Source organism: Penicillium macrosclerotiorum, assembly GCF_028827735.1.
Source record: "Penicillium macrosclerotiorum strain IBT 26536 chromosome Unknown utg000003l_segment0_segment0, whole genome shotgun sequence".
Classification (NCBI taxonomy): domain Eukaryota; kingdom Fungi; phylum Ascomycota; class Eurotiomycetes; order Eurotiales; family Aspergillaceae; genus Penicillium; species Penicillium macrosclerotiorum.
This window is the reverse complement of record NW_026643083.1, coordinates 4,382,042-4,408,033: the sequence shown is the minus strand read 5'-3', so window position 1 is coordinate 4,408,033 and position 25,992 is coordinate 4,382,042. Positions and strand designations below refer to the sequence as shown.

General features: G+C 48.5%; 13 protein-coding genes across 13 annotated transcripts; 9 read left to right on the top strand and 4 right to left on the bottom strand.

Annotated features, from left to right (window-relative positions):
- N7462_004488 (uncharacterized protein) lies at positions 1–822 on the top strand (the record flags this gene model as incomplete). The annotated part of the gene is made up of 1 exon (XM_057076214.1): positions 1–822. The coding sequence occupies one exon, from the start codon at positions 1–3 to the stop codon at positions 820–822; it is 822 nt and encodes a 273-aa protein (XP_056935719.1).
- Positions 823–1,866: 1,044 nt separating this feature from the next.
- Positions 1,867–4,154, top strand: N7462_004487 (uncharacterized protein; the record flags this gene model as incomplete). Its single annotated transcript, XM_057076213.1, has 3 exons — positions 1,867–2,156; positions 2,221–2,359; positions 2,412–4,154. The coding sequence occupies 3 exons, from the start codon at positions 1,867–1,869 to the stop codon at positions 4,152–4,154; spliced, it is 2,172 nt and encodes a 723-aa protein (XP_056935718.1).
- Positions 4,155–4,564: 410 nt separating this feature from the next.
- N7462_004486 (uncharacterized protein) lies at positions 4,565–5,263 on the top strand (the record flags this gene model as incomplete). Its single annotated transcript, XM_057076212.1, has 1 exon — positions 4,565–5,263. One exon carries the CDS (start codon positions 4,565–4,567, stop codon positions 5,261–5,263), a length of 699 nt encoding a protein of 232 aa, XP_056935717.1.
- Positions 5,264–5,358: 95 nt separating this feature from the next.
- N7462_004485 (uncharacterized protein) lies at positions 5,359–6,095 on the bottom strand (the record flags this gene model as incomplete). The annotated part of the gene is made up of 2 exons (XM_057076211.1): positions 5,359–5,517; positions 5,601–6,095. The coding sequence occupies 2 exons, from the start codon at positions 6,093–6,095 to the stop codon at positions 5,359–5,361; spliced, it is 654 nt and encodes a 217-aa protein (XP_056935716.1).
- Positions 6,096–6,778: 683 nt separating this feature from the next.
- Positions 6,779–7,583, bottom strand: N7462_004484 (dienelactone hydrolase family protein; the record flags this gene model as incomplete). Its single annotated transcript, XM_057076210.1, has 2 exons — positions 6,779–7,307; positions 7,369–7,583. 2 exons carry the CDS (start codon positions 7,581–7,583, stop codon positions 6,779–6,781), a joined length of 744 nt encoding a protein of 247 aa, XP_056935715.1.
- Positions 7,584–10,725: 3,142 nt separating this feature from the next.
- On the top strand, positions 10,726–11,040 carry N7462_004483 (uncharacterized protein; the record flags this gene model as incomplete). The annotated part of the gene is made up of 1 exon (XM_057076209.1): positions 10,726–11,040. The coding sequence occupies one exon, from the start codon at positions 10,726–10,728 to the stop codon at positions 11,038–11,040; it is 315 nt and encodes a 104-aa protein (XP_056935714.1).
- A 732-nt stretch (positions 11,041–11,772) lies between these two features.
- On the top strand, positions 11,773–13,908 carry N7462_004482 (kinesin-3 family protein uncB; the record flags this gene model as incomplete). Its single annotated transcript, XM_057076208.1, has 2 exons — positions 11,773–12,136; positions 12,224–13,908. 2 exons carry the CDS (start codon positions 11,773–11,775, stop codon positions 13,906–13,908), a joined length of 2,049 nt encoding a protein of 682 aa, XP_056935713.1.
- A 402-nt stretch (positions 13,909–14,310) lies between these two features.
- On the top strand, positions 14,311–16,196 carry N7462_004481 (translation initiation factor eIF2B subunit delta; the record flags this gene model as incomplete). The annotated part of the gene is made up of 2 exons (XM_057076207.1): positions 14,311–15,138; positions 15,198–16,196. 2 exons carry the CDS (start codon positions 14,311–14,313, stop codon positions 16,194–16,196), a joined length of 1,827 nt encoding a protein of 608 aa, XP_056935712.1.
- A 1,024-nt stretch (positions 16,197–17,220) lies between these two features.
- Positions 17,221–18,809, top strand: N7462_004480 (uncharacterized protein; the record flags this gene model as incomplete). Its single annotated transcript, XM_057076206.1, has 2 exons — positions 17,221–17,462; positions 17,516–18,809. The coding sequence occupies 2 exons, from the start codon at positions 17,221–17,223 to the stop codon at positions 18,807–18,809; spliced, it is 1,536 nt and encodes a 511-aa protein (XP_056935711.1).
- Positions 18,810–19,161: 352 nt separating this feature from the next.
- Positions 19,162–19,713, bottom strand: N7462_004479 (uncharacterized protein; the record flags this gene model as incomplete). Its single annotated transcript, XM_057076205.1, has 1 exon — positions 19,162–19,713. The coding sequence occupies one exon, from the start codon at positions 19,711–19,713 to the stop codon at positions 19,162–19,164; it is 552 nt and encodes a 183-aa protein (XP_056935710.1).
- Positions 19,714–20,320: 607 nt separating this feature from the next.
- Positions 20,321–22,148, top strand: N7462_004478 (High affinity methionine permease; the record flags this gene model as incomplete). Its single annotated transcript, XM_057076204.1, has 5 exons — positions 20,321–20,488; positions 20,564–20,828; positions 20,879–21,215; positions 21,270–21,491; positions 21,560–22,148. The coding sequence occupies 5 exons, from the start codon at positions 20,321–20,323 to the stop codon at positions 22,146–22,148; spliced, it is 1,581 nt and encodes a 526-aa protein (XP_056935709.1).
- Positions 22,149–22,869: 721 nt separating this feature from the next.
- Positions 22,870–23,490, top strand: N7462_004477 (uncharacterized protein; the record flags this gene model as incomplete). Its single annotated transcript, XM_057076203.1, has 2 exons — positions 22,870–22,872; positions 22,933–23,490. The coding sequence occupies 2 exons, from the start codon at positions 22,870–22,872 to the stop codon at positions 23,488–23,490; spliced, it is 561 nt and encodes a 186-aa protein (XP_056935708.1).
- A 297-nt stretch (positions 23,491–23,787) lies between these two features.
- Positions 23,788–25,907, bottom strand: N7462_004476 (DNA-directed DNA polymerase alpha subunit POL12; the record flags this gene model as incomplete). The annotated part of the gene is made up of 3 exons (XM_057076202.1): positions 23,788–23,961; positions 24,039–25,515; positions 25,585–25,907. The coding sequence occupies 3 exons, from the start codon at positions 25,905–25,907 to the stop codon at positions 23,788–23,790; spliced, it is 1,974 nt and encodes a 657-aa protein (XP_056935707.1).
- Positions 25,908–25,992: the final 85 nt, after the last annotated feature.

The window sequence follows — 25,992 nt, the reverse complement described above, 5'->3', positions numbered from 1 at the left end:
ATGGTGTCCTTCACAATGTTTCTATTACCTCTGTATCTTGCCTGTCTGCCATCAACTACAGCATGGGTCTTCAGCTGGACGAACTCTTCCGGCAATTTTCTGACGGACCATGGCGAGACAAATACTTCCTGCAAGACGATCGATAATCCAGAGGGGAATATCTTCGACTGGGACCCAAAGGGCGGAAACTTCTGCTTCTACATCTATAACAATAAGAACTGCACCGACCCATCGGCGGGCTATACATGCAAACCTTGGCCTTGGAGCAACCATCAAGCAGGATCCTATATGAGATCCTATATCATAGTGAACAACAACACGGAAGCTGACTCCACGACAACCTCTTCAACAGCAGTTTCTTCGACAATGACAACGTCTACCACTTCTTCCATCGCCACCGCAACCCCTACATCCGCTTCTGAAACCACATCTACTGCCGCTGCCACAAACTCGTCGAACTCAATCTCAGGTGGTGCTATTGCGGGAATCATAGTAGGCGTTTTAGCAGCCGCCGCTATTGCCGGAATCCTGCTTTTCTTTTTGTGGTGGCGGCCACGCAGGAGAACAGGACTGACAAGCATCCCTGACGAACGGCCGCCTACAATGAGCGAGCTTTCCACAGTCCATGAGCCAAAGCAATCTTCCCCAAGTGAAGCCTTCAGCAGCGAAGCCTTCACCAATGAAACATTTAGCCAAACATCAGATCAGCCTATATATTCACCACAGAGGCTGCGCGAATTGCCAGGGTCGACTGGGGTATCTGAACTCGGCTCGGGAAACATGAGAGCAGAGCTCGATGGATCGACTCACTGGAAAAATTGATATAACGATGCCACAGAAACACACTTGTATTTGATTGCGGGGGTTCTTCTGGGTACTGGTTTCAGCGGGCGCGCTATTATATTGTGATAATAATACCATTTCATTGTAAATATACGAGGCTTTACAAAAGAGCTAATTCATTATGATGACAGAATATTTTGAGATTTTTCAAAAAGATATATTCAATGACTACAGGAATGAGGTAGCGGGTAGGTGCTAGGTGACGCAAGCAATACTCCATGCCGCACAGCACCTTGCCAATATACTCTGTCTCAACGACCATAATCTCGCAAGTCATGAGTCGTTGTCAATGGGATTGGAAAAGATTTAACAATATCTCAACCTTTTTCTCGCTCTAGTTCTATGGACCCGATCGCAATTTAGGGAGTCCGCTGCCAAGTTGAAGCGGAGGAAGTGAAGTTCCACAAAATGATAACCTTGACGCGCTAATTGGCTTAGGCCGAGACGCTATTTTAAACGACATAATCTTCCGATCAAGATCGATCCGATAGTGTCAGATATGGCTCTTCATCCCCATCCATCCTTCTATCTGAACTTTACACCACAGTTGGCTGTTTATCGACATCTGGACGAAGCCCCATGACCCACGGGCGCATGTGGGGAGTCACGGGACTGCAGATCCAGCGAAGCCAAGGATTTTGACACGCTCATTGACATCATCCGCAGAAACAATAGGATTCCAAAGGTCAGGCCTGCACTCTGGGAAAATTTGTCTGAACCCCATCGTCTCATTCTACCAAAGCGGCGCTCTCACGGAAGGAAGTGCGCAATATTCAGACGTTCAGACAGTTCGGTGCCGCTTCATTTACCCTCTTATATTACGATCTGCCGCGTATCGGCTACACGCTGGGCCGCAATAGGGATGAAGTCAAGAGCATCCCCACCTCGATCCAGTCAAAAATTCAGTTCCTGAACGCTTATCTGTCTTTCCCCCCTTGTGCGTACACTTACAGTACTATCTTCGAGTCCCTTCGTTCTTCCCCTTCGCTTCCGGTCCCAGTGCATGGCGCGGCCGCATGAACGATGCAGAATGGATCTCAACCACTCGAGGCCCGAATCGGCGATCACGCTGCCAAATCGTCGCTATGGGATCGTGTTTGCAGTCAGTTTCATATGAGACCCCCTGAGGATGATGAGCCACAGTCGTGGTGGATTGCGTCCACTGCGATTCCGCTGGTGGCGGCGGCGGCCGGACCGCTAGCCAATGTGATGTCGATCGTTGCGTTGGTCATGCCATGGCGAAGTAAGATTATTTCGAGAGTGGAAGGGCCAGCTGGAAATTGGGTACAGGAAGGTTATCCTGACCCTCACTGGTAAGTCTATTCAAATCGAGACTGGAGAACGTGACTTGAAGCGGATGGCTGATCGAATCAACAGGGCGATCGCGCTGAACGCAGTGTCCCTTCTTTGCGGTGTGGTCGGGAACTTTTTTTTGCTTCTGAATTTTACCCAGACAGTTCGCTATATCATCGCGTTGCCGGTTACGATCATTCTATGGTTCCTTGCAACAGGCATGGTACGTGCAATATTTTTCTCCCTCTAACGGTTGGTGACTGACAGGATGCCAGCTATGCGGGCTGACAGCGTCTCTATCAATCTACAGCCCACCGATTCCGCCCAACGATGTATACTCGCAAGCCTATTGGAGTGCTGTTATTGCTGCCATTCTCTATTTTCTTTTGGGTCTTATGTTGATGATCAACATGCTGGGGTACTTCTTAGGAAAGTACCCGCAGCATTTTTCACTCACAGATGATCAGCGGACCCTCATTCTTCAAATGACAGCCTTCGTGGTCTGGCTTCTCATCGGCGCGGCAATTTTCCAACGAGTTTTGGGCATATCTTTCGCTGACGCCTTATATTTTTGCGACATCACGGTTCTCACATTGGGCTTTGGAGACGTTACTGCGCAAACAGCAGTTGGAAGGGGGATTATCTGGCCATATGCAGTAATAGGAATTATTATGCTCGGTTTGGTAGTTGGAAGTATCCACCAATTTGCTCGTGAGGTTCATTATGACAATGTCGTCCGGAAGCATATTGAGCAAAAGCGACAGTCGACTTTCCAGCGATCCATCACTCTAGACCAGCTTCAATCTGTTCAACCGAGTTTATCGCGAGACAAGAATGTTTCAACCCCGGAGCTTGCTCGTCAGCACTCCCATGCTTCTAACCACCGGCATCACAAACACCAACCTATTCGCAGCACAATCAATGCCTTGGCATCTGGTCGCCGGCCTAGACTCCTGGTCATGCGAGAGGAGAAAGACCGTTTCGATGCCATGCGCGCAATTCAATATGACACTATGCGCTTCCGTCGCTGGAACGACCTTGTCATCAGCATCATTGCCTTTGGTATAGTGTGGACATGCGGAGCAGTTGTCTTCTGGCAGCTAGAAGAAATGTCGTATTTTGAATCGCTTTATTTCTGCTTCTGCTCCCTGTTGACGATTGGATACGGTGATTTCACACCGCAGTCGAATCCGGGCCGACCATTCTTTGTGATGTGGTCGCTGATCGCTATCCCGACCATGACGATGCTCATCTCGCAGATGAGTGATACAATTGTTGCCGGATTCAAGCATTCGACGGAGAAATTCAGCGACTATTTCGTCATGCCTCGAGCAGGAGTATACAAAAACTTTCTTGACCATTTCCCTTTCATCAGGAATTGGATTCAAGTCCGCCAAGAAAAGAAAAACTTGAAGCGTGGGTTTCAGGTTGGTGACGAGGCGGACGAGGCAGCTGAAATTGAGAACCGGCGGCCATCTGGCTCAGCTTCAAAAGAAGTTGAGCAACCAGGGCGTGTCCGCAGTCGATCTGATGACTCAAGTCACCCACACCGCACCATCGAAGAACTCGCCCGTGAGACTGACCCGTCACCCTTCGAACTTGCCCAGCAACTGGCCTTTGCGATCCGTCGTACCACCCAGGATGCTCGGGACGGCAAACGCAAACGATATAAATACGAGGAATGGGTCGAATTTACTCGCCTGATCCAATTCACCGATCCGCACAGTCGGCCATCTTCCGTTGACACGAGTCAACCCCCTGTTATCGACGGAGGGAGCATGTCTGTCGACGAGGATGAATTTGGTGTTTTGAACTGGGACTGGATTGGCGAAAATAGTCCCATGCTTGCCCACCAGACTGAGCCTGAGTGGATTCTGGATCGTCTGTGCGAAAGCTTGATTCGGTACGTATCGACGCAAGAGCAAGCCAAAGCTGCGGCTCAAGGCTTGAATGAGGAGGTAGTTGAAGAGGCTACACTGAAGAAGGAGAGAGATCTGGGGATTGAAGAAGCATCTTGATGACTTGCACTGTGTCATAGGACAGAGTATGGCAACATGCTTCTGGTTTTACATAGCGTTGGTGGATCACTGTGGGCCCAGTGGACACATGTTATACCCTTTGCTTTTGACTTTCTCCTATTTCTTGCACATAATATGTAATTTGCTTAGATAGCTGATATGTATCCTTTGATTATCTGCAAGGGCCATGACTTTGCGTGGCGGAGTAACTATTCCGGAGGTCTAGCATTGGTAGATTGGGGCCTAGATATTTCCCTGGGTCTGCGGACTTGGCCCGCCGAGCCTCATCTGGAACTCCTAGCGGTGGGGGTGGGCGGAGACACTGCTATTGGCGTGCATACACGTCGGAAGGCCAGATCTTGCGTCTTCACTTCTTCAACGATACTCAACTGCCAGTCCCTCCCTCAGCTATGACTGCCAATATCCCGGAGATTGTGCTCCTCTGTCAAGACTCAGAATTTATCACCGCCTTTGAGGAAGCACTGAGGACAATATGGCCCAGCTTTACGCCTAATAAAGTGAAGATCACCAAATTCAATGAGCGCCTCAACAGCCTCCCTGCATCGGTCAAATTTGACCTCGTCGTCTCGCCAGCAAATTCCTTTGGACGGCTAGATGGGGCTTTCGACCACGCTATCTCCAAAACGTTCAGCCCACATGAGGATTACCATGCGCTGACCCGAGCCGCGCAGCAGGTATTGTACGAAAAATGGAGAGGTTTCGCCCCACCAGGTACATGCACGCTGGTTGAATTTCCTGAGCGTCTGAAAGGGAACCCACGGGGTTGCAGCTGGATTGGGTTATGTCCGACCATGCGAGAACCACAAAACGTGAACTGGGACCGCGAGGTTGTCTACGAGTGCGTCTGGAGCTTGCTTTGCCAGGTAGAGGGGCATAACCGTCACGATCAACAGAAAAGAATCAACACAATTCTGATGACCCCACTGGCTGCAGGGATAGGAAGAGTGAGCAAGGAGCGCTGGTCAGCACAGACTGTGATGGCTCTGAAACATTATGTTGAGGCTCTCGAGAACCCTGATACATGGAGTTCGTTACAGTGGGATACGATCGAAAAAGTGGACAATGAGGTTTTCACTACTTGGAAATAAAATTAAGACGATGCGGCCATCCTTGCTTGTTTATCTTGCCTGGTCGCTCGCTTCTATAGCCATAGTATATGCAATCTCCTTTTCTAAAGGGTATCTTACTTCTTCAGGTAGAAATAGAACTTCTGACCCCAATTCTTGCTCTCCATGACTCCAGCCACTAGATTTGCTTGTACTGTCCGATAATACACAATCACTGGTCGCTCGTCATAGACCAAAGCAGCAGACACAACACCACGATATTTCATTTCACGCAACTATTATAAAATATTTGTCAGAAATAAGGTCTCAACTTGCGATTATTTCAATGAGTTCTAGATCATAATCTCAAAAAGCTTACCGATGCCTTCCCCCAGTCTTCAAATCGCACTCGCTCTCCATTTTTCGAAATGATGAGAGGGGCAACATCTTCAGTAGAATCAAATGTATTTCCTGCCCAATTCAGCTCGTCCAGTTCGGTTTCGAATGGGTGTCCCTCAGATAGGACAAACCCATCCCATTCTCCGATCAACTGGTCAGGTTGAATAGGCTTCAGTTCGCCAAATACATCATCGATGTTAGTCGAGCCAGAAACTCCCGGGGCTTGTATTAATGACACAAATCTCTTGGCCGGACTGGGCTGAAAGTAGCCGAACGGAATTATGACCGGAAATTGGAGTGTCATGCTCGAGATGCCATAGAACACTGGTTGGATGGGCTGTGGCAGTACAGAAGCGGCCGCCTGCTTCGACTGGAATGAACTGGTCGATGATCGAACAAAGTAATGCCCACGCATACCACCATATCCATTGAACCGAATGGCCAATATCTCTGGACGAAGATGTGGGTTGAACATGACTTTAAGTACTGTTGGCTGCGGGAGACTTTACTGTTGTGGTAACCCATTAGGCAAGATATCCGGTGTATACGCAACCCGCCTCTTTCTTCCCCAGATGTGGCCCAACTGTCTTAGTAGCCCTTGAATTCCTCATCATTGTCGAAATTGACTGATTTGGGTTAGCCGCCTCTGGATGGGAAAGGATCTGCTCTTTACAAATACCACTGGGCTTGCCTCTCGCTAACTGCGCATACTCAAGAAAAACCAAATGTTCTGACCTTGCAGAAATTGACCCCATACCAAACACAGATTATATTTATCTGATAGATGATCGGGTGGGTAAGCTTTACTCTCAGGCGAATGTCTGTTGCCTCCTCAGTTGCCACATTCCAGTGCCGGTCCGCCCCGTTCAATCGCAATAGCTACTTGTGTTGATCGATGATTGATAAATACTTCGCAACCTATAACAGGAACTCACGGTATTACAAATTCGAGCATGTTTATGAAGTCCTCGCGTGAGCTTCTATGCACCGTTCTCATACGAGGAATTTAGGAGACGGATATTGTTTCCAAAAGCTTCTGTGAAGGATTGAGAACGCATGGCGACAGCCTTGGCACATACCAGGCGCGACTCAACATATTATGTACTCCCGTTCCTGAAAGTTTCATCCACGAATTCTCCTTTGTTCCCGTATCAATATTCAGTTGCCATGCAAATATTGGTTAAGCCAATATACCACAGCTTTCTTGGCCCTCACCATTCCCTTTCGCTCCATGTCGTTGCCAGGATCACCTCTCACAGCAAATGCATGCTCCACATTAGGAAAATACTGGTAATCATAGTCAATTCCTAGCGTGGGAATGACTTTGTTACTGAACTCCTTCAGTTCCGGTGTAAAAGCAGGGTCGTGCTCCGGTGCAAGAATCTGCACTGGGACGCCGACATTCTGAATCTCCTCTTTGGTAAGCCAAGACGGATGTGCTGTCGAAATACAGTCGACAAGGTCTTCGTTGTCTTTCGACCCTAGACGGAATACAGCCCAGCCACCGAAACAGAATTTGATAGCGGCTACTCGCTTGTATTGCGATCTCAGAGTCCTAGCACAGGCGAGAATCTCGGGCCATCGCACATCTTTGCTGTTACGGGCCACGAAGCCGGGTATATCGAGAGGGCCCCATTCGACAGGATCTTTAGATAAAATTTCTGCATTAAGAACTTCGCCTCCAAAACTGCGTTTTGTATGTGAGCAGGAAGCGATATTTCCAATTCTAGGCACGTGTCTTGGCTTACAAGTCAGGAACATAAGCTGTCGCATTGGCTTCTTCTGCATAAGCATCCGCAAGTAGGCGGATATTTGGGAATGTCCATCCGAACAAATCGTGGATGACGAGAATTGCAACATCGCTGTTGGAGCCTGTGATATAGGCTGGGTTCTCTGCGAGAGTTGTTTCCCGGCCCTGGGGTTCTCCGTCCCACTTGAAACCTTTGATACAGCAGCTACTCATGATAGCGAACTGACCGACAAAATCTTCTAGGGAGTGCTTTTAAGAAAGATAAGATACACTACTCAGAGTTAGGCGGGGGTTGTTAAGACGATAAGAAAAGTTGTCAGATTTAAATATCAGGCATCGCATTCCCCTATCCGAATCGACAAATTAGTACATCAGTCATTCGCACGATCGACCAATTGAAATCGCGGACATAAATTAAAAATTCATTTGTCGCCCCATAACAAGTATTGTAATTTTTTCAAGCCCATATATTACAGTGTCACAAATAACAGTAATGGAGGTGCCTAGGGCCTCGGGAAGAAAGCAAAAAGGCAATCACTGAGGTTAAGTTATTCGATTTATAGGATTCGAAATTCAAATTACCAGAAGAGAGCTCAAAATGCTCTAATTGTAGCCTTCTTTTCACCTCTCTATATCCGCAGTTGAACAGCTGCTGATTGAGTGTTTGGTCTTGAATGTATGAACCCGAGAATTGAGGAAATTTTACAAAGTAATTAGGAATAATGTTGTTTCCATTGGGATGAATTTTGTACCTCTTGCAAGATCGCAGATATCAAGATGAGCACCTGAATCAGCATTCGTATCTCGGATATATGCTACCAAGACACTATATCCATTTCGAACAGGCCCTATACTAGCTCTGTTGTGCTTTTTTAGCTCTTTCAGCTGATCGTGAGCCTCATTGTCGTACCCTCATAGAATTTATATGTTTGCTTCCAGACAGCCTCACTTCTTCCTGGGTTTGCACACTGTGATTGACATACGCATGCAGTCATTCGATCGAAAACCGCACATCAGCTTCTAGAAGCTTGATTATGAACGTACTTCGCTCCATTGATGCATTCTTTTCTAGCATGAGTCATCTGGAATCCACCATACGCTGGGGTCAAATTAGCTTAAGCCAATTTGGATGGACAAGGCAAAAGTACGACGAACGAAATGAAGTAATAAAACATGAGAGGAGAGGAGGGGGGGCAGCGATATATACGTGCACAGTAGTCTCTCTTGCCGTCGGGGGCCTCGATACATCCTGCGTGGCATGTTTCGAGAGGACGGATCTTGGTTAACACAGCCAAAGGTCCTTGATAGACATGTTTTTAATAGTTTATAGGCTTCCATATGTTCGAGGTTCTTGAGCTTGATCGATCTGCTACAGTAATTTAATCCAGGCTTGCGTTCGAATGCAAGAATTCCCTCTGCAAGGAATGCGGCAACTGCGAGCAGTGCTGAAAGTTCATTGTTACTTCAAGAGACAGGAAATATGATCGAGATACAGTGATCAACAAACGTTGATAGATTGAGTATAAACGACATCAGTTGTTAATCTGTTAGCTTTCCGAGTCAGATATCGAATAAGAGACGACTATTTATGGCCTTGAGAAGAATTCTTTCTCGTAATGACTTGATGCCCAAATAAATATCTAATCCAACGGTTTCTCCCATTATAAAGAGCACTATTGACAATGATCTGACGATCAAAGAGGTGGCTTGGAAAGTGGATGGTGAGCTGGAAAAATAAGAAAAATAAGAATTAAACATCACGACTCTTACCATCGCCGCTTGCTTATGTCAGTAGCTTAGCTTAACTATCATTATCTCTTCTCAAAGAATGGAACTTCATCTTTACCACGTTCGAACATAACACGTTACCTCCTAAAATCATTGTTCTATAGAATGATCCACATGGCTATACCAAAGCTACGCACGGACCAAAGCTACGTGCGGAGTAGAGTATATTAGTCAGTTTCACACTGTTGAATTATACTAGTAATTGCTATTTTTCTATAATCTATGGGCCCGGCAATAGATTCGGGAGCGTCTCACCCTCTCCGAGCATCCCCGAGCCAATTTTGATTTACACTTCAAACAAGGGAGTATGTGACGGATATACGCTGATTGGACACCAAGTTTATGAATTAGGAGGTGACTAAGCAATACCCAGGTGGTCACCGAGCAATCACTGAGCATTAGTCATCTTTCACATGACTTCGCTTGATGTGATCACCGAGTCTGAGTCCGTGCTGTTAACTACTCACTGAGCGCGAGCCTGAGCCTGAGCCTGAGTCTGAGCACCCTGACAAAAGCGGTGGCGGCCAGAATAGAAAAGACCCACCCGCCAGACAGTATGCAGTCTATATAGGTGCAATATATGCCTGCTCTATAACATTATAGATCAACTTGACAGAACAACGCCATTGCCTTTCCGCGTAATGTGTGCCTCACTAGGTTTTCTGCATTCGATAACCCCCCTATCATTAATTATTTACACTGTCGCCTATCTAGTATGTCGCAAATATATATGTCAGAGAATCATTCCACGATGGTCATTCTATGTGAAATGATTAGGGCTTTCAAATATAGTGATTTCAATGTGATTGATTACGCTACTGCTCAAAATGTTCAAGTCATATAATGTCACTAGTCAATTATTGAGATTGGATTGAGGTCGAATTTGTGGCTTTGAGCAAGGATTCTGCGCCAGCTAGTAAGCTATGATTCGATTGCCACTGAGCCCGGGTATTATATCAATGGTCCATACAGGAATCGAGATAATAGGACAGCATCTTACCATTTTAAGCCAAAGCCAGCTGTTAGGTGGCGAGCTGCAACTCCACATGATGCTTGCCGGCGGTATCCATGGGTGCCCTCAACCGAACCATCACTTTTTGTTCGAGACGCCCTTGAGCCCTCGCTTTAACTGGCGTACCGACGCTCAACTGGTTTCGAGAACAAAAGCGAATCAGTGGCACCACCTGTGAGAACCTGGCACGGCAAGTGCGGAGAAGCGACCACGGTGGTGGTAACTGTTGTCGTCATACTCGAATCATTGTGTGGCCGGCCGCCACCTTCTCACTGGCCCCCCCAGTTGCCATAAATACAGAGACTAAAGCCCTCAGCAGAGACACTCTGATGTCCATCTTCATCAATTGATAATCAAAATTTAGTATTCAAAGCCTCCTAGTAGGTCCTCCCTCTCTTAATCCATCTCACGTGCTTGTGTTGTGGAAGTATAAAAAAGAGAATGAGACCGGGGACACACCAGAGATGGTTGTTTGTGGTCGCGTGAGACATGGTGTTACAGTATAAGACCATAATACTGACTGCAATCTCTCTTCTATCAGACCTATTATCCAATATGCCTTCCTCAAAAACAGACACGGCGATGCGCTTCCCCGAGAGTGTTGACCAGCAGACCCGGCTGCGCAACACCACCCAGGATAAAAAGTCGGCATCAAGAGCGCAGGCCCAGGCAAGCACAGGCAAGAAAAAGGCCGAGGAAAGTACGACGTTGTCACCCAACCAGCTACTCGCCGAGCACATGAACGCGGCCGGTGACCCAGTGCCTGATCCCGTCACCTATGGCGGTAGCGCCCGTATGAAGAGTGACAGTTTGACAGACGAGCCCGACGTCTTCGAGGCAATGAATGCCGAGACCGCGGACTTCGACTAATTTATGATGATACAATCGTCATAAAATTTGTGTGATGCTGTTGAAATTCAAACGCCAGACTGTCAAAGTGTTAAGTGTCTATAGTGCAAGCATAATATGATCAAAATATCAGACAAAATATTAAACGAATTTATATTTAATGTGAATGTTGAATTCAGTCCTGATGAATATCATGATGCAAGAGTAATGGTGGGTCGTTATGATCTAAAACCCTGTGAATCTAGGTGGACACGAATACAATGTGATTGTGGTGATGGCGAGTAGTAGTACTTAGTAGTCCTGTATAGTACTAGTAACTAAGGCCAATACATTGCTATGGCAACCACCAGACACAACCTGCACTTCACTTATCACTTCACCGTCCAGGACAACATCCTTAGCTCCTAGACACATATCGCCTTTCTCTTGTATTTTAATTTTTCTTTCATTTTCAACCGATTCCTGCGTTCGTTGCATTCGCATTTGCATTCGCATTCTCCTCTCGCCGCAGAATGCCCGTTTGATTCGACTCCCGCGACCACCGACCACTGTTTACTTCCGCTTCCCCGCGGGGGCCACGACGAACACTGGAAACTTGAAACGGCCTCCAAAGGAAACAACGCACAACAGTACCGACCCCCTTTTCACTCGTTATCATCCGTCCCTTCTTTCACTCTCTTCACTCTCTTCATTATTCGGATCGCTCAACTCCGAAATTTCCCCTCTTCTCCTGTACCCCCATTGATTCGTTGCATGTACCATTACCTTGTCGAACGACGACGCGAGGCCGTCAACACTTGTGTGCAGTTATTGAGGGAGCATAGTAGGGATATGGCGCTGGATTCGCGCTTCTTTCGACACATCGGCCAGAGCTCGGGGCCTGGCTCAATCTCATCCGCCACCTCGTCCGAATCATCCGCCCTGACCGGAATCACGTCGCCCAGTGTGATCTCCACGTCCGCATCAGCCGCCACCATGCGATCCACCGCATCCAGCCCATCCCTTCGCGCCCGAGAAAGTATTGCGGTATTACCCGGTCGCCAGGACGGAACCGCCAGCCCATCACCAGGCGGTAACGTGCGCGTGGTGGTACGCGTTCGGAAGTTCCTCCCCAGAGGTACGTGTTCCACCAGAGGCGCCTCGGATGGCTCAAGATCGGTGGATGAAGGGGACTCGAAATGCAATATCTAACCGTATGCTTCAGAGATCGAACGTCAGGCAGCATGTCTCATCGCGATGGACCCGCACACTCAGGCGACCAATTTGAGAGCTCCGAAACCGAGCCCAGGCGATCGCGGGAAGCCGAAATCACAGGCACGCGGCAAGATCCTCGAAGACAAGTCGTTTACATTCGATAACTCGTTTTGGTCGCATGACGAGGAGGACGACCACTACGCCCACCAGGAGGACGTGTACAATGCTCTGGGCGAGGAATTCCTGGATCACAACTTCGAGGGATATCATACCTGTATATTCGCTTACGGCCAGACAGGCTCGGGAAAGAGTTACACGATGATGGGCACCCATGAACAGCCAGGGCTCATTCCTCGTACCTGTGAAGACCTGTTTCAACGCATTGAGGACTCTCCATCACCTGATATCAGCTACAACGTTCGAGTATCCTATTTTGAAGTTTACAACGAACACGTTCGCGATCTATTGGTCCCACGGACCGATCCGCCGCATTATCTTCGCATCCGAGAATCTCCTTCAGAAGGACCATATGTCAAGGATTTAACCGAGCTTACGGTGAGGAACTACACCGAGCTGATGAAGTACATGCGAAAGGGCGATGTATCGCGCACCACGGCGAGCACTAAGATGAATGATACTTCCTCTCGATCTCATGCCGTTTTCACAATTACACTCAAGCAGATTCATCATGATCTTTCCACAGACGAGACGACTGAACGCACTGCCCGCATCCGATTAGTTGATCTGGCAGGCTCTGAGCGCGCCAAGTCTACGGAGGCAACAGGTGCCCGGCTGCGCGAGGGGTCAAATATCAACAAGTCCCTAACGACTCTTGGTCGCGTCATTGCTGCTTTAGCAGATCCCAAGAAAATTCGCGGAGGAAGGAAAGGCAAGGAACTAGTGCCATACCGTGATTCTATCCTGACATGGCTCTTGAAAGACAGTCTTGGAGGCAATTCCAAGACGGCCATGATTGCTTGTATCTCCCCAGCCGACTATGAAGAAACTCTGTCAACATTGCGCTACGCCGACCAGGCCAAGCACATTCGCACTCGGGCACGTGTCAACCAAGATCATGTGTCTGCTGCCGAGCGTGACCAACAGATCGCCGAGATGGCGGAGACAATTCGAACACTGCAACTGAGCGTGAGCCAGGCGACAGCTCACCAGCGCGCAAGCGAGCTACAAGACGAGAAGTTGGACGAATATCAACAAAAGGTAGAGAAGATGCAACGGTTGATGGAGGAGACCAAGATGGTTAGCGAGTGCAAGATCCGTCAATTACAGACAGAGAACGAGGCTCTGCGAATGCACTTGAAACTGGCCCTCGAGAGTCTCAAGAATCCTATCCCCGCTGTCACCATCGCACAGCGCCAGCCAAGTTTGACCTCTTTAGCGGAAGAAGAGCAATCGCAGCCCTGCACCCAAGAAAATCGCGATAGCTCTCCTGTTGATCCCTCTGACTCCGAAACCGAACCCGATCTCTGGGAAGATGATGATGACGATGATACAATAACACCGGACGAGAATGACCAGGAAGCATATCAGATGCAGGCTCGCATGCAGGATCTCCTCGGTGACCTCAGTGTATTCAAACGCAAATTGGCAACTGATCATGAGCGTTGGCGTCCCAATGAACAGATCCCAAGCCGGAAACGGCGTGCCTTGGGCTCAATTGTTGGCAATACTCGTTAGTCTTTTGATTCTCCGGTCTTCCTTGGCGTATAGAATTCGGTGTTGGCGGTGCACTCTTTGTTTTTGCTTTTGTTCGGACTGGAGCCACAAAAGACCAAGGCTCATAAGGCGATTACCGGCGCCTGGGTTCCTCGTGCTCTTTGACTTGTCTGTCCTTTTTGTCTATTTCTATGGTAGCGAGAGATTCCCTTCAATGAAGTAACGAGAAATCTGATGTAATGCAAATGCATGTTTCAAAGGTGGCCATTACAGCCCAGTTCTTAGTAAGACTTTATTTGTTTGCTCCGATTCCATCTCATCTTAATAGGGGAGGTTGCCTCGTAACCTTTAGGAAATCCCTCTAAAGCATTATATTTTCACGACTCTTGTATTGGCGAACAAGTTCGAGGACTTGACCTCACAATGAGTCTGCAGATGCGGAGACGGAGATTAGGGCTGCGCCGCTCGGTGGGCCGCTTATGGCATCACTTTTTCCGTGACTCAACCCTCTCGGCTCCCCACCAAGCGCTTCAAGGTCTCAACTCGACGCCGCCCCTCGTACTCCGAGAGATTGAGTCATACAAAATGGTGGACCCCGTTGACCCAGCGCCTACTTCAACCTCATCTGCTGCACCCAGCGCAGCGCAGCCTATTCCCGCGACCGAGAGCGCCTCCTCGTCCCAGACGCAAAACCTCCCCATCCGCGATTCCAAGAGCGCAAAGGGCCCCGTCCCCTCGGACAAGCACTCCGCGACCGGTAAAGATCCATCCAAGCATGCTGCTGATGCTGGAGATGACAAGCCACTCACACCGGCTGAGTTGAAAAAGAAGGCCAAGGCGGAGAAGGCTGCCCGGCGCGCAAAGGAAAGACTAGAAAGGGAGGGTGGAGCTGGTGCTGCAGGCGGTTCAGCTCCTGGTAGCAACGGCGGCCACCAGACTCGGTCTCCAGTGACACCAAAGAAGGACGCAGTCGGTGGAGGCGCATCGCAGAAGGGGCAAAGAGGTGCGCCGCAGCCGCGCCGTGGATCGGGCCCGCTGGCTCAGGATGCGGCTGCGGAGCAGAAGAAAAAGAAGGAAGACAAAAAGGTTGCTGTCTTCGGTCATCTCTATGGACAGCAGCGTCGCACGACTGTTGCTGGCGCTGGAAAGGAAGTCCACCCCGCTGTCCTGGCTTTGGGTCTGCAGCTGCGGGACTATGTAGTTTGTGGCAGTAGTGCGCGCTGTGTGGCAACCATGCTTGCCTTCAAGCGGGTAAGCGATGCTAAGAACTGCCATTTCGTGTGTAAAGACGCTAACAGTCAAACCCCAAGGTCGTTGAATCCTATGCCACTCCCTTGGGCACTTCCTTGTCGCGCCATTTGACAACACACCTTTCCCACCAGATCACCTACCTCTCCACGTGTCGGCCACTATCCATCAGTCAAGGCAATGCCATCCGGGCCTTGAAACTGGCCATCTCGTCTGTCGACCCTTCTACTCCCGAAGCGAGTGCCAAAGCCACACTCTGCGAATTTATAGATAGCTTTATTCGGGAAAAGATTACCGTGGCCGATGAAGTCATCGCCCAGAGCGCGGCACAGAAGATCCAGGATGGCGATGTCATCGTCACCTTTGCCGGCAGTTCCATTGTCAAGCAGACTCTCATTAAAGCACACAAGCAAGGAAAACGGTTCCGAGTATCAATCATCGACTCGCGCCCTTTGTTCGAGGGTAAAAACTTGGCTCGCGCTCTTGCCAGCGTCGGACTGGATATCCAATACTCTCTTGTGCATGGCATCAGCCACGCCATTAAAGATGCCACCAAGGTCTTTCTGGGTGCACACGCAATGACCAGCAATGGTCGGTTGTACTCCCGTGTTGGCACCGCGCTGGTGGCGATGTCTGCTAAGGAACGCGCTGGTGGCGTCGAAGTGCCCGTCATCGTGTGCTGCGAGACTGTCAAGTTCACTGATCGCGTCGCCCTTGACAGCATCGTCGTCAACGAGATTGCCGACGCCGATGAATTGGTCTCTTCCGTGCTCCCCCAGCAGGTGACTGGTCTTCCTGACCCCGCCGCACACACCCCTGCCCCCGCCGATAACAAAAAGGGTGGGAAAGGTGCTGCCCTTGCCCCTACTCCGGACCCCTCTGCCTCACGCAATGCCTCCACCTCTCCCCTGGCTAAATGGAAGGACACGCCAAACTTGCAGCTGCTCAATATCATGTACGATGTTACACCTGCCGAGTACGTGGATATGGTGGTTACCGAGATGGGCAGTCTGCCGCCTAGCGCGGTGCCTATTGTCCACCGGATGAGTACGAACATGTGAGATGATTACTGTTTTTGTTAGCCTGCTGCACAAAAGTTCAGACGCCCTTGACTTCGCTTTCATCAAGGTGCTTTCCCTGGGGTTCTCTGTTTCTACTAGGGGAGGATTTTGCGGTGTCCATTTCTTTTATACTGAACGCTTTTTACTCTGAGTGTTTTGGAAACGAAATAGTAGACCAAATATGAATTGAACACATTAAAATCCTCGATTTATCTCTTCAAGTCTTCTGTCCCAAAGCCCAACCCGCTAAGCGGCTCTTTGTAGCCACTTACAGTCTCCGCCTGGCTGGCATTGACGTCTTTCCTTTCAATTGGCCTGAGCTAAAAAGATAAGTTGAGAAACAACATACACCCAATCGTTCGGGAAGGTAGCACTCGACATATCCCGCGTCATTGGGAGTAACTATATTGGCAGACACCGATACATATTGATCTTGAGTAACCGCTGATGAAGCTTATTACTACCATTATATTTTATATTTTTTCGGAATGGAAACTTCCAAGGTTAGAATGCCGCATGTTTAGCCGATACGAAGATTGTAGACAGACTTTCGGTATCCTTATTTTTCATACCGCATTAATCAAAAACGTTGAATTTTCTGTTTTGACTATCATGCAGGTATCCTAGGATCGAATATTTCTTAGGTCGTGCCTTCATTTGATTAAATTTCGACAGAAAGCAATAAAAAACTGAATAGGAAAGTATGTTTAGAGATATCTTTTTCTGTGCGTAAGAATATAGATCAAGAAGAGCTGAGTCTTCGAGGTACATTCACAGAATATGAGACGTAAATAGCGAAATTGCAACCAATATGAACAATAATGACATCGAAAATGAATCATCAATAAACTTGACAGGCAAACTGTGTCACACTTGTATAACCTGTGGATACATCATATTTGTCGATCGTTTCTTGGAGTCCTATATGCCGGTAGATGCTTTTGTCCATTAGACATAACCCAATAGGGATTGACACATACATTTTGTGCAACAATAGTACGCACTAATTCAACACATCGCGTCCATGTTTTATACAAATTTCGATAACATAAATATCGCCGTGAGTAACAACCAACAACCCTTGGCGAATTTTGAAATACAATTGTTTAGACACAAGAGATTCTCGTTCATTATGTGGCAATATTACCAAGACAAGACTATCTTCCTGACAGGCGCCACGGGATCTTTGGGGACTGCAGTCTTACATCGACTAATGAGCAAAGGAGATCCTAGACGAGTCTACGTGCTTTGTCGTGGAGGCTACAGGTATTTTTATCTCTGAAATGTTGACCTAATATCATTTCTAACATTCTCTCTAGGAATGCGAGCGCGAAATGGAAGGGGTTGTTGCCAGAATCGATGGCTAATTCACTCCTTCAGAATCCCCTGATTACCATTCTGGCTGGAGATTTGATGTCAACTAATATGGGCTTATACGAGAGCGACTGGAAGCTACTCAAAGAGTCTGTGAATATTGTCATTCACACTGCATCGCCGATTAACCTCCGAAGTTCCTTGACTAAGCTATCATCCTCAGTAATTGAACCTAGCATATTCTTGGCTAGGATATCTCTTCAAATGCCTGGGTTACAACGCTTTGTATTTGTTTCTACAGCGTACGCCAATTCACATCTTTGGAGCCTGAACAGGGATTCGGATGTGACTGTGACGGAATCTATTTATCCGCTGAATACTACTCATACTCCATCCAAGGAACAGAGAGCTGCGGACTATGGTATGGGGGCAGAAGAGGAGTGGACGAGCGTACAAATGACTGGCACCACAAATAAGTACGAGGCTTATGATTTTCCTTGGCCTTATACATATGCAAAACACCTCACTGAAAGGCTTTTACTACAACTCTTCGCCCAGAGCGATGCAACACAGAAACTGCTAATCATCAGGCCCTCTGTTTTTGGCCCAGCGATACGCTATCCGTTTCCTAACTTCTCGAGACCCTCCTCAACCCCATCTGCGGGAATTGCTGCTTCAATCCTCATGTATCCGGGACGGCAATTCAAATTCGCATCCCGAGGCCCCGATCCATTTAAGACCGCGACGATCGATGAAGTGCCAGTGGACGTTGTTACAGACCGGCTCCTAGCTCATTTGGCATATGAGACTACGGGATGCGTCCATGCGGTCAGTGGGAAAAAGGACCGTTCGTCTTTATTTGAAGACATGTGGCCCGCACTCATGAAGGAAAGACGTCTTCCATGGAAGGTCAAACCTGTATGGATCTCTCAAGACTGGCATTCTCAAAACTTGCATCCAACTGCTCAATTGTTTATTGTTATGGGTGCCTCTTTTGATTTTACAGAAGAGCAAACCGAGAAGCTTGCCGCTAAGATGACGGAACAGGAGAGGTCGGACCTGATTCTGTTCACCGATGGGCGGAAGGCCACCAGTATCGTTGAAAGGAGACACCATATTCGCGAAATGGGGCTTCTTATAAGTCGAAATACACATTTCCCTTCTTGGGTTGCGAAGGTTCTCTGCCGGCCCGGGAAACGACAACAGGATGAATTCCCATTATGCGAAAAACCAGAAGATAATGGCTTCCATAAAGGCAGAAGGGTTGATGTAACGGAAACGGAAGTTCATATTCGCTGAGACCTGGCGATTGAGGGAGAGCTTGGAAGAATGCAAAGTCTATCGGGATTTTAACTTGCCTGTTTCGGTATTTTGTGAGGAGGTTCTCTATTCGTTAGATATTGACTACGATGAGCTTTAATAAATGGAATCCCCGACCACAATGCACCTATATAAAGCAAGATGATGTGAGAATATATTTTGATAAGAAGTAGTCCTCCTGAGGATATAAGCTATAGATATCAGATTCTTGTGATTGTGATGAGAAAAGCCGGCTTGCAAATATCGAAATGTATGACTATAGGTACTCGTAATCATAAGAAAAGTGTGGAGACATTCGACAACGTTAGGTCTTGACATCCAGTTTGCAGGGCTAATTCTGAGGAATTTGGAAAATTGCGTTCGCAAGATCTGCAATTTCTTGTGCCCCCAGGTCCCTGAGGCCATTGAGAATCTCATTGATAATGTCTTGTTGAAGCCCGTTTTTATTTCGAGAATAGATGTCGATTCCAGCGGGCGTGAAGAGGGTTTTGGCAAAGTATGTGACAATCCACTGGTTACCATCGTCTGTATGGCCAAACCCAAGGCATTCCCAGTGTGAGCTGGCGATCATCAGCCAACCTTTGCCGCGCCAATCCCAAGCCCCTTGGTTTCCTGGACTTGGAGTATCCACGCCATGAACAGATCTGATCTTGTCCGAATCAATGGTTTGATATTGAACGAGATCATCGATCTTTATCAACCCTGAAGGGTCTGCGGAAAGTGTTTTGTAGGTAATATTGACATTCCGCTTGCCCTTCCACAGCGGAAGGCTTGAGTGGGTGACGTGCCAGGTCCCAACAAGGAACTCATTGGTAGGAGGAACGCATTTCTGACCCTGGCTAGCGTATATTTTGGGAAGCCCAATCACACAAGAAGGGGACATGACTTGGCCCAATGAGCTGTGAATAGTGTTGCGACTTGAGCGGGGTCGATAAGGAATGATCCTGATGGAAGTTGAATACTACTCTCCGACCAACTCAGGCTGTACTAAGAGTGGTAGTCTGTTTTGGAACTACTGCTGATGACTAACCCTAGCCAAGACCCTGTCAACTTTTGCTAACGGACAACCCCCGTCCCCAGTGACACGCAAGTACTCAATACTCTGGGTGAATTATACCAATTATCGTGATCCTCGGCTTTATTCCGAAACGAAAAAACGCCGTCGTTGCTTGATGTTATCTATGCAGTCGTGACAGGGCAGAGATAGCACCATCAGCCACCCAAATGTGATAAGCCTTCTAGCGTCTCCGCTAGTTATACGTACTCCTCATGACGAACTCGCTATTCGCCAATCACGCCATTATGGCTGTAGAATACTGCAGGTATAAAGCTGAAAAGAGAACAGGAAAATTATTCGGCATAGGGAATCTTTCGTGTTTCTCCGAGAAGATACGCAGCAGCGAGTTGAAACCTGCTTCCTGCTCTTCCTAGGTCTTCCCCATCCTAGTTACGAAGCTCCTCGCCTTTCGATTCTTCATCTCCCGACAAAAATGATAGACACTGCCAGCCCCAGCAAAGCTGAACAGGGTGTTTCGACTCTGAGCGCTGCAGATGATGCTCAACTTTCATCCGATGAGGCCGGTGGCTCCACCGTTGCAAGAGCGGGAGAATTGAGCTTTGGGGAGTATACTCGCGGTGGAATGGGCCGCCATTTGGGCGTATGGTCGACCATTTTTTTAATGTAATGTCAGATAACTACCCCGACCCATACTCTCGTTTCTAATGATTATGAGAGCAGCATCGGTCGCATAATCGGTACTGGTATTTTCTCAACACCATCCTCCATTACTAGTAGCACTGGTAGCGTCGGTGCTGCCCTGCTCCTTTGGTTGTTAGGCTTTCTCCTGGCAGGTGCAGGTCTCTGTGTCTGGCTTGAGATGGGATGTATGATACCGCGTAGTGGAGGAGAAAAAGTTTACTTGGAGGCTGTGTACAAGCGGCCAAGATCCCTGATTACGGTCATTTTCGCTGTTCAGGCAGTTGCTTTGGGATTTACAGGTACGCTCGGGGTCAAGGAAAAGATACCAGCCTGTCTAATGGATTCGTAGCTTCCGGATGTGTTGTTTTTGCCTCCTACATCGTCGTTGCGGCCGGGCATAAAGCAACCGAATGGGAAGAACGGGGCATCGCCATTGCAGTTATCGTTTTCATTACATTACTACACACCCTACTACCAAATTGGGGTGTCCGTGGCATGAATGTTCTCGGAGTCTATAAGGTGGTCCTTCTGCTTTTTATTGTCATTACCGGTTGGGTCGTTCTTGGCGGACATGTGGCCAGTGTGCCGGATCCTTATTCGAGCTTCCACAATGCCTTTGAGGGGTCAGCTACCTCAAGTAATCCCTATGCCATCGCATTGTATAAAGTTCTGAATTCTTTTGCAGGGTACGTGTCCAATCACACGAATGCTACTGTTAATAACGATGGCTGATGTTGCAGGTGGTCAAATGCGGCCTATGTCATGAATGAGATTCGTCAGCCGGTCAGGACTATCAAGATCGCAGCCCCAATCGGCCTATCGTTCTGTGGTATTATGTACATTCTAGCGAATGTCGCATACTATGCTGCAGCAACCCCAGAAGAGGTAGCAAATAGTGGTACGACGGTAGCTTCACTTTTTATGGGCAAGGTCTTTGGTCACACAGCTGAACGTGCATTGAGGTAAGAATGGGGGGAATCCATTGTGTCCTTGGAGTCATCCGTTTGATGCTGAATATACATACATCTAGTGCTTTGGTGGCAATTTCTGCCTTCGGAAACGTTTTGACCGTTACCTTTGCCCAGGCACGAGTGAATCAAGAGCTGGCAAAGGAGGGTGTTATTCCATTTCCTAAGTTCTGGGCATCTAACTGGCCATTCGGATCCCCTTCCGCTGGCCTTCTTTTGCACTTCATTCCCTCCTTCATTGTCATCGTTGCAATTCCGTTTGGTGATGCGTACGACTTTATCCTTGACCTGGAAGGATATCCAAGCGCTGTCATCAACTTTCTGGTTGTAGCGGGTCTATTCTACCTTCGCTGGTCTGCTCCGCATATTCATCGACCATTCCGTGCGTGGCTGCCAGTGGCATTTTTCTTCCTGGTTGGCCAGACATTTCAGTTGGTCGCACCTTTTATTCGTCCTCCTGGGGGCAAAGGAGATACATCACTCCCATACTGGCTTTCTTCGGTTGTCGGAATTGCCATTCTCGCTCTGGGGATTATATATTGGGCAGTATGGCGGAAGGTTCTGCCTACAATCGGGAGATATACTCTGACCCCCGAGCACGAAGTGCTTGCGGATAACACTGTGGTCGTAGTGTATAAGAAAGTGAAATAGGGACAAGGGGCGTTCACTGGGCTTCTAAAGACAACTCGATGCTCTTAGACGGAGATGATAAACAATCTATGGCATAAAGTTGGAACCTGAATTTGAGATTGATTTTCATTCTAAACACTTCAATGAAAAGCGTTAGGCATGAACAATTGGATACTGTAAGCATTTTCTTTCATCGCCATCAAGTTGCTTCCTAGGAAACGTGAAAGCGTGATAGTGACTCTCGAGTGGTAAAGCTCGAGATGGGCCGAATACCGAGAGCAGAGTTGATATGAATTTTATAAATGATGCCCATGTACTATATACATGATGGCTGTTTGCCGAAATCATATTGTCGCTCTTGTTCTCTATCGTGTTTAATCATGTATCCCAGCGCTGAATCCCATCATTTGGCAATTTGGTTGAATGGCATATGCGGTACAAAGGAGGCAGAATTTGCCGTTTGTAATTTATTACAAGAGTGGATAGTCGTTATAGGCGTCGAGGATGCACTATGATTGAGAGAGGACTTCAATCTAAATGGATAGCTTCACTTTCATGGCTGCCGTCGGGTCAAGCACCATATGCAGTCTTACCGCCTTGAGTCGAGCGGTGTCTGTTGTTGCTATTCTGCCACTTCATATCAACAAGCACTACATTGATACTTAATATTGATATATTTTCGGTGCTCCGGCTGAAATCCACATCAAACTTTCCTCAGGGCGCTGGAACGTTTTCATACACCATGGTATCACTCTCTTGGGCTAATGGTCGACCTTTTCTTGAATTCTGCTGACCAAAGATTCAGAGCAAGGATTCCTCCGCCACCCACATTCACATGCATCAGCCTCGACTGGCAGATTTCTTCGAGGAATTCACTCGTCCTCACACATCGACTGCAGCTGCATCATCTGCAAACCCACAGCACTCGATGTCCGCCGCCGGAGGTCACCAAGGTGGAGCAAATGCGGCCGTGACATATGGCTCATCCTCCCCATCCACAATCCCCTCTTTCTTACCGATCGAGGACATCTACGTCCCGCCACAATATCAACCGCCCAACCCCGAAGACGAGGACGATGTGGTTCCAGACCAACATGCTGCGTTTGGAATCACACGGGCAATGGACCGGAGGCGTGAGGCTGTATGGAGAGACTTGGGACTCGAAGCTTTGGTAAATGGCCAAGGACACGGAGGTGGTGCCACAGCTGCCAATGGCGCTGCGGGTGCAGGAGCAGTGGGCTCTGGGCCCGGAGTGACTTTACGTGGAAGTAACGGAGGTGCTGCCTCCGCGAGCTCAGCGGCTGTGCGGGTGCGAAGTGCTGGGAGGAAGATGGGCGGGCGGCGAGTTGTCTGTCTTCGCTAGTCTCAGCAGCTCTCAGTTACTTGATGGTCATGTCTACTGGTTTGTTTTGAGCGTTTCCATCATAAGAGTACCAGGAGTACCGGTCATGGTGGCTTGCATAGGGGGCTTACGATACCAATTTTCATCATTAATGTGGTTTTATTTTTTGTCATTGATTCATTTCGTGGGTATTATTACCAGGGACTCGACGTGTCAAATTGAAGTCCTGATTGAGGCAGGGTGTCCATGTCCTTCTCCGCTCACATTTGCGCCTCCAACGCCAGGTGAGAATGCGATATGATTTTACAGGTATCCCCCTTAGATCCGATTGATGTCCACACGGGCTCGTTCATATAGTTTATGGTCAAGCTGCTTCGTCTCTCGCTCTTCATCGCTGACGGCACGAGGGTGGATTGCCACTTGCGCATAGGAGCCTGCAGCACGACGCTTTGACAGAGTACCTGGGTTGATAACGAGGACACTATCGACGACCTATAGATATCTAGAATTAGCAAAAAAGAACACGAGGTTGTGTTTTTAGGAAGAGAGTGCAGTTGAGCCTAGCATACCTTTACGAAAGGTGGGAGCATGCTGGGCACGATTAACATATCCGGCCGGACGTTCCACCACTCGCCTAATTTCATGTACGGTAAATCGAGCATCGCTCCAGTTGCCAAACCAGTGTCAGATCCGGGCTTAGGAAGGTTGGCTCTCGCAGTTGGGGGAAACAATGGGAAAAAGTGACGCTGCTCTACTAGGTACTTTGGTAGCCGGGAAAGCAGGTTACCCTCGCTGGGCCGTCCACCAAGCACTTCTTCACGGCGCAATTCAGAAAGAATGTCATGGGAGCACATGCCCACCACACATTCATTGAAAGACAATGTCACCGGATTAGAAACCATGCGGACCTGCTTTGGCAGGCCAAGCTCTTTCTTGGGCAGTTGTTCTTGTGGCCAAGAGACATGTCGACTGAGAAGATCGCGTACCGATGGTACAAGTACAATCGTGATGCTTGGTACAGCTTGTGCGAGACGTGTCAAGGGTGCTGAGATGAAATGGCGGAAGATGGTTGTCAGTGTAGCCGTGTCCGGATCAAGACCCTTGATGTCTGGCAGATCGAAGTCTCCAGAAGCAAGCAGGGGATGCTCAATATCCAAGAACGGCCCGAGCAGCACGAGGCTGTCAGCATAGCTATCTGCAGCCTTTTGGCACAATTCCTGCAGTGGTTCGTATTCCATGTTGTCGTCAGCCGTATACGGACCAGCCGCAACCATGACGTTGAGTGGAGAGTTGGCACCTCCGTTTTCGAGACGCTCATTTATATTGTCCAGGGTGACAGCGGAAGATGCAGCAGGTGGAAGGAGGGGGACTGGGAGAATTTCTTTGACTGTGAAATAATCCCCAGAGGGATTTATTCCGCGGAGAGCAACAATCTGACCCGGGAAGAAGTTCAGTCCTGGTACTGAGTCAACTTTGAGAGGAATACGCCGTCCAGCTCCGGTACGACGGGAAGTTTCCAGAACCAAGGATGCGGGGTTCAGTTTTCCTTCCAGCGAGTCTGAGGCAATTCGTCCTACAGCAATAATTTCACTTGTACTTTGAGTAGCAGCACTACCAAAAGTGATCTCCTCCGCGTCATAATGCTTCTGGAAGATAGCTGCAAATTCGTCGATTCGGTCGTCGAGAATCTCCGAAGCTTCGGATAGCCGCATCCCCATCGGCTTGTATCCAAACTTCTTAAGGTCTGTATTGGCGGTTGGTCGAATGCGTGCTTCTGAAAATGGAGCCATAGGAGTCTCCGGCAATGACAAGTGGGAATTGAGTGTTTCAAGGGTTTGTCCAGGGTTAGGTCGCTCGGCAAAGGGAACAGCAGCAGTGCCATTCATCACAGAACCAGGGGTCTTTGAGCCCATCGGAGAGCCATTTTTATCGATTCGTCCGACCTTGGGCGTAGCTGGTGAAGAGAAATCCGATTTTCGCTTGACTGAGCCGGGGGCACTCCGTAAAGGTCGGCCATTGGAGGCATTCGGCGTCAATTCGTCCAACCTGAAAATCGCGACACATCGTTAGTGGCTTACGCCTGGATTACACGGATGGCAGCCATATCTAACGTACATTCCGAATACATCACCCCCCGCTGCTCCACGCGGGGTTGCAGTGACTGCAGTCCTCTTCTCTGTCTGGCGACCAGTCTTTCCGCGGCTTTCACGCTCCAGTGATTCCTGGACATCTTGTTTGAAGCCCCGTACTGTATCAAGGGTCAATTTGACATCTTCGCCCATTTTCATGCTGTAGGATTCCCATTTGTAGAAGAGCTCCTCCGCGGTGATCAAATGAACCCGCAAGATGGATTGGAGTTCGGCAAGAACATCTTTCGGAAGGCCATCTGGGTAGGAGGCCGCAAAGAGCTCATTGAGCTCCGTGGCCGTGTCACTCATGTTGCTGCGATGTGGTCGAAGGAGTCGTCAAGTGCGGAGGGTTCAGCGAGTACTTCAAGCTGCGACGCGCGAGACGCGTGACAGA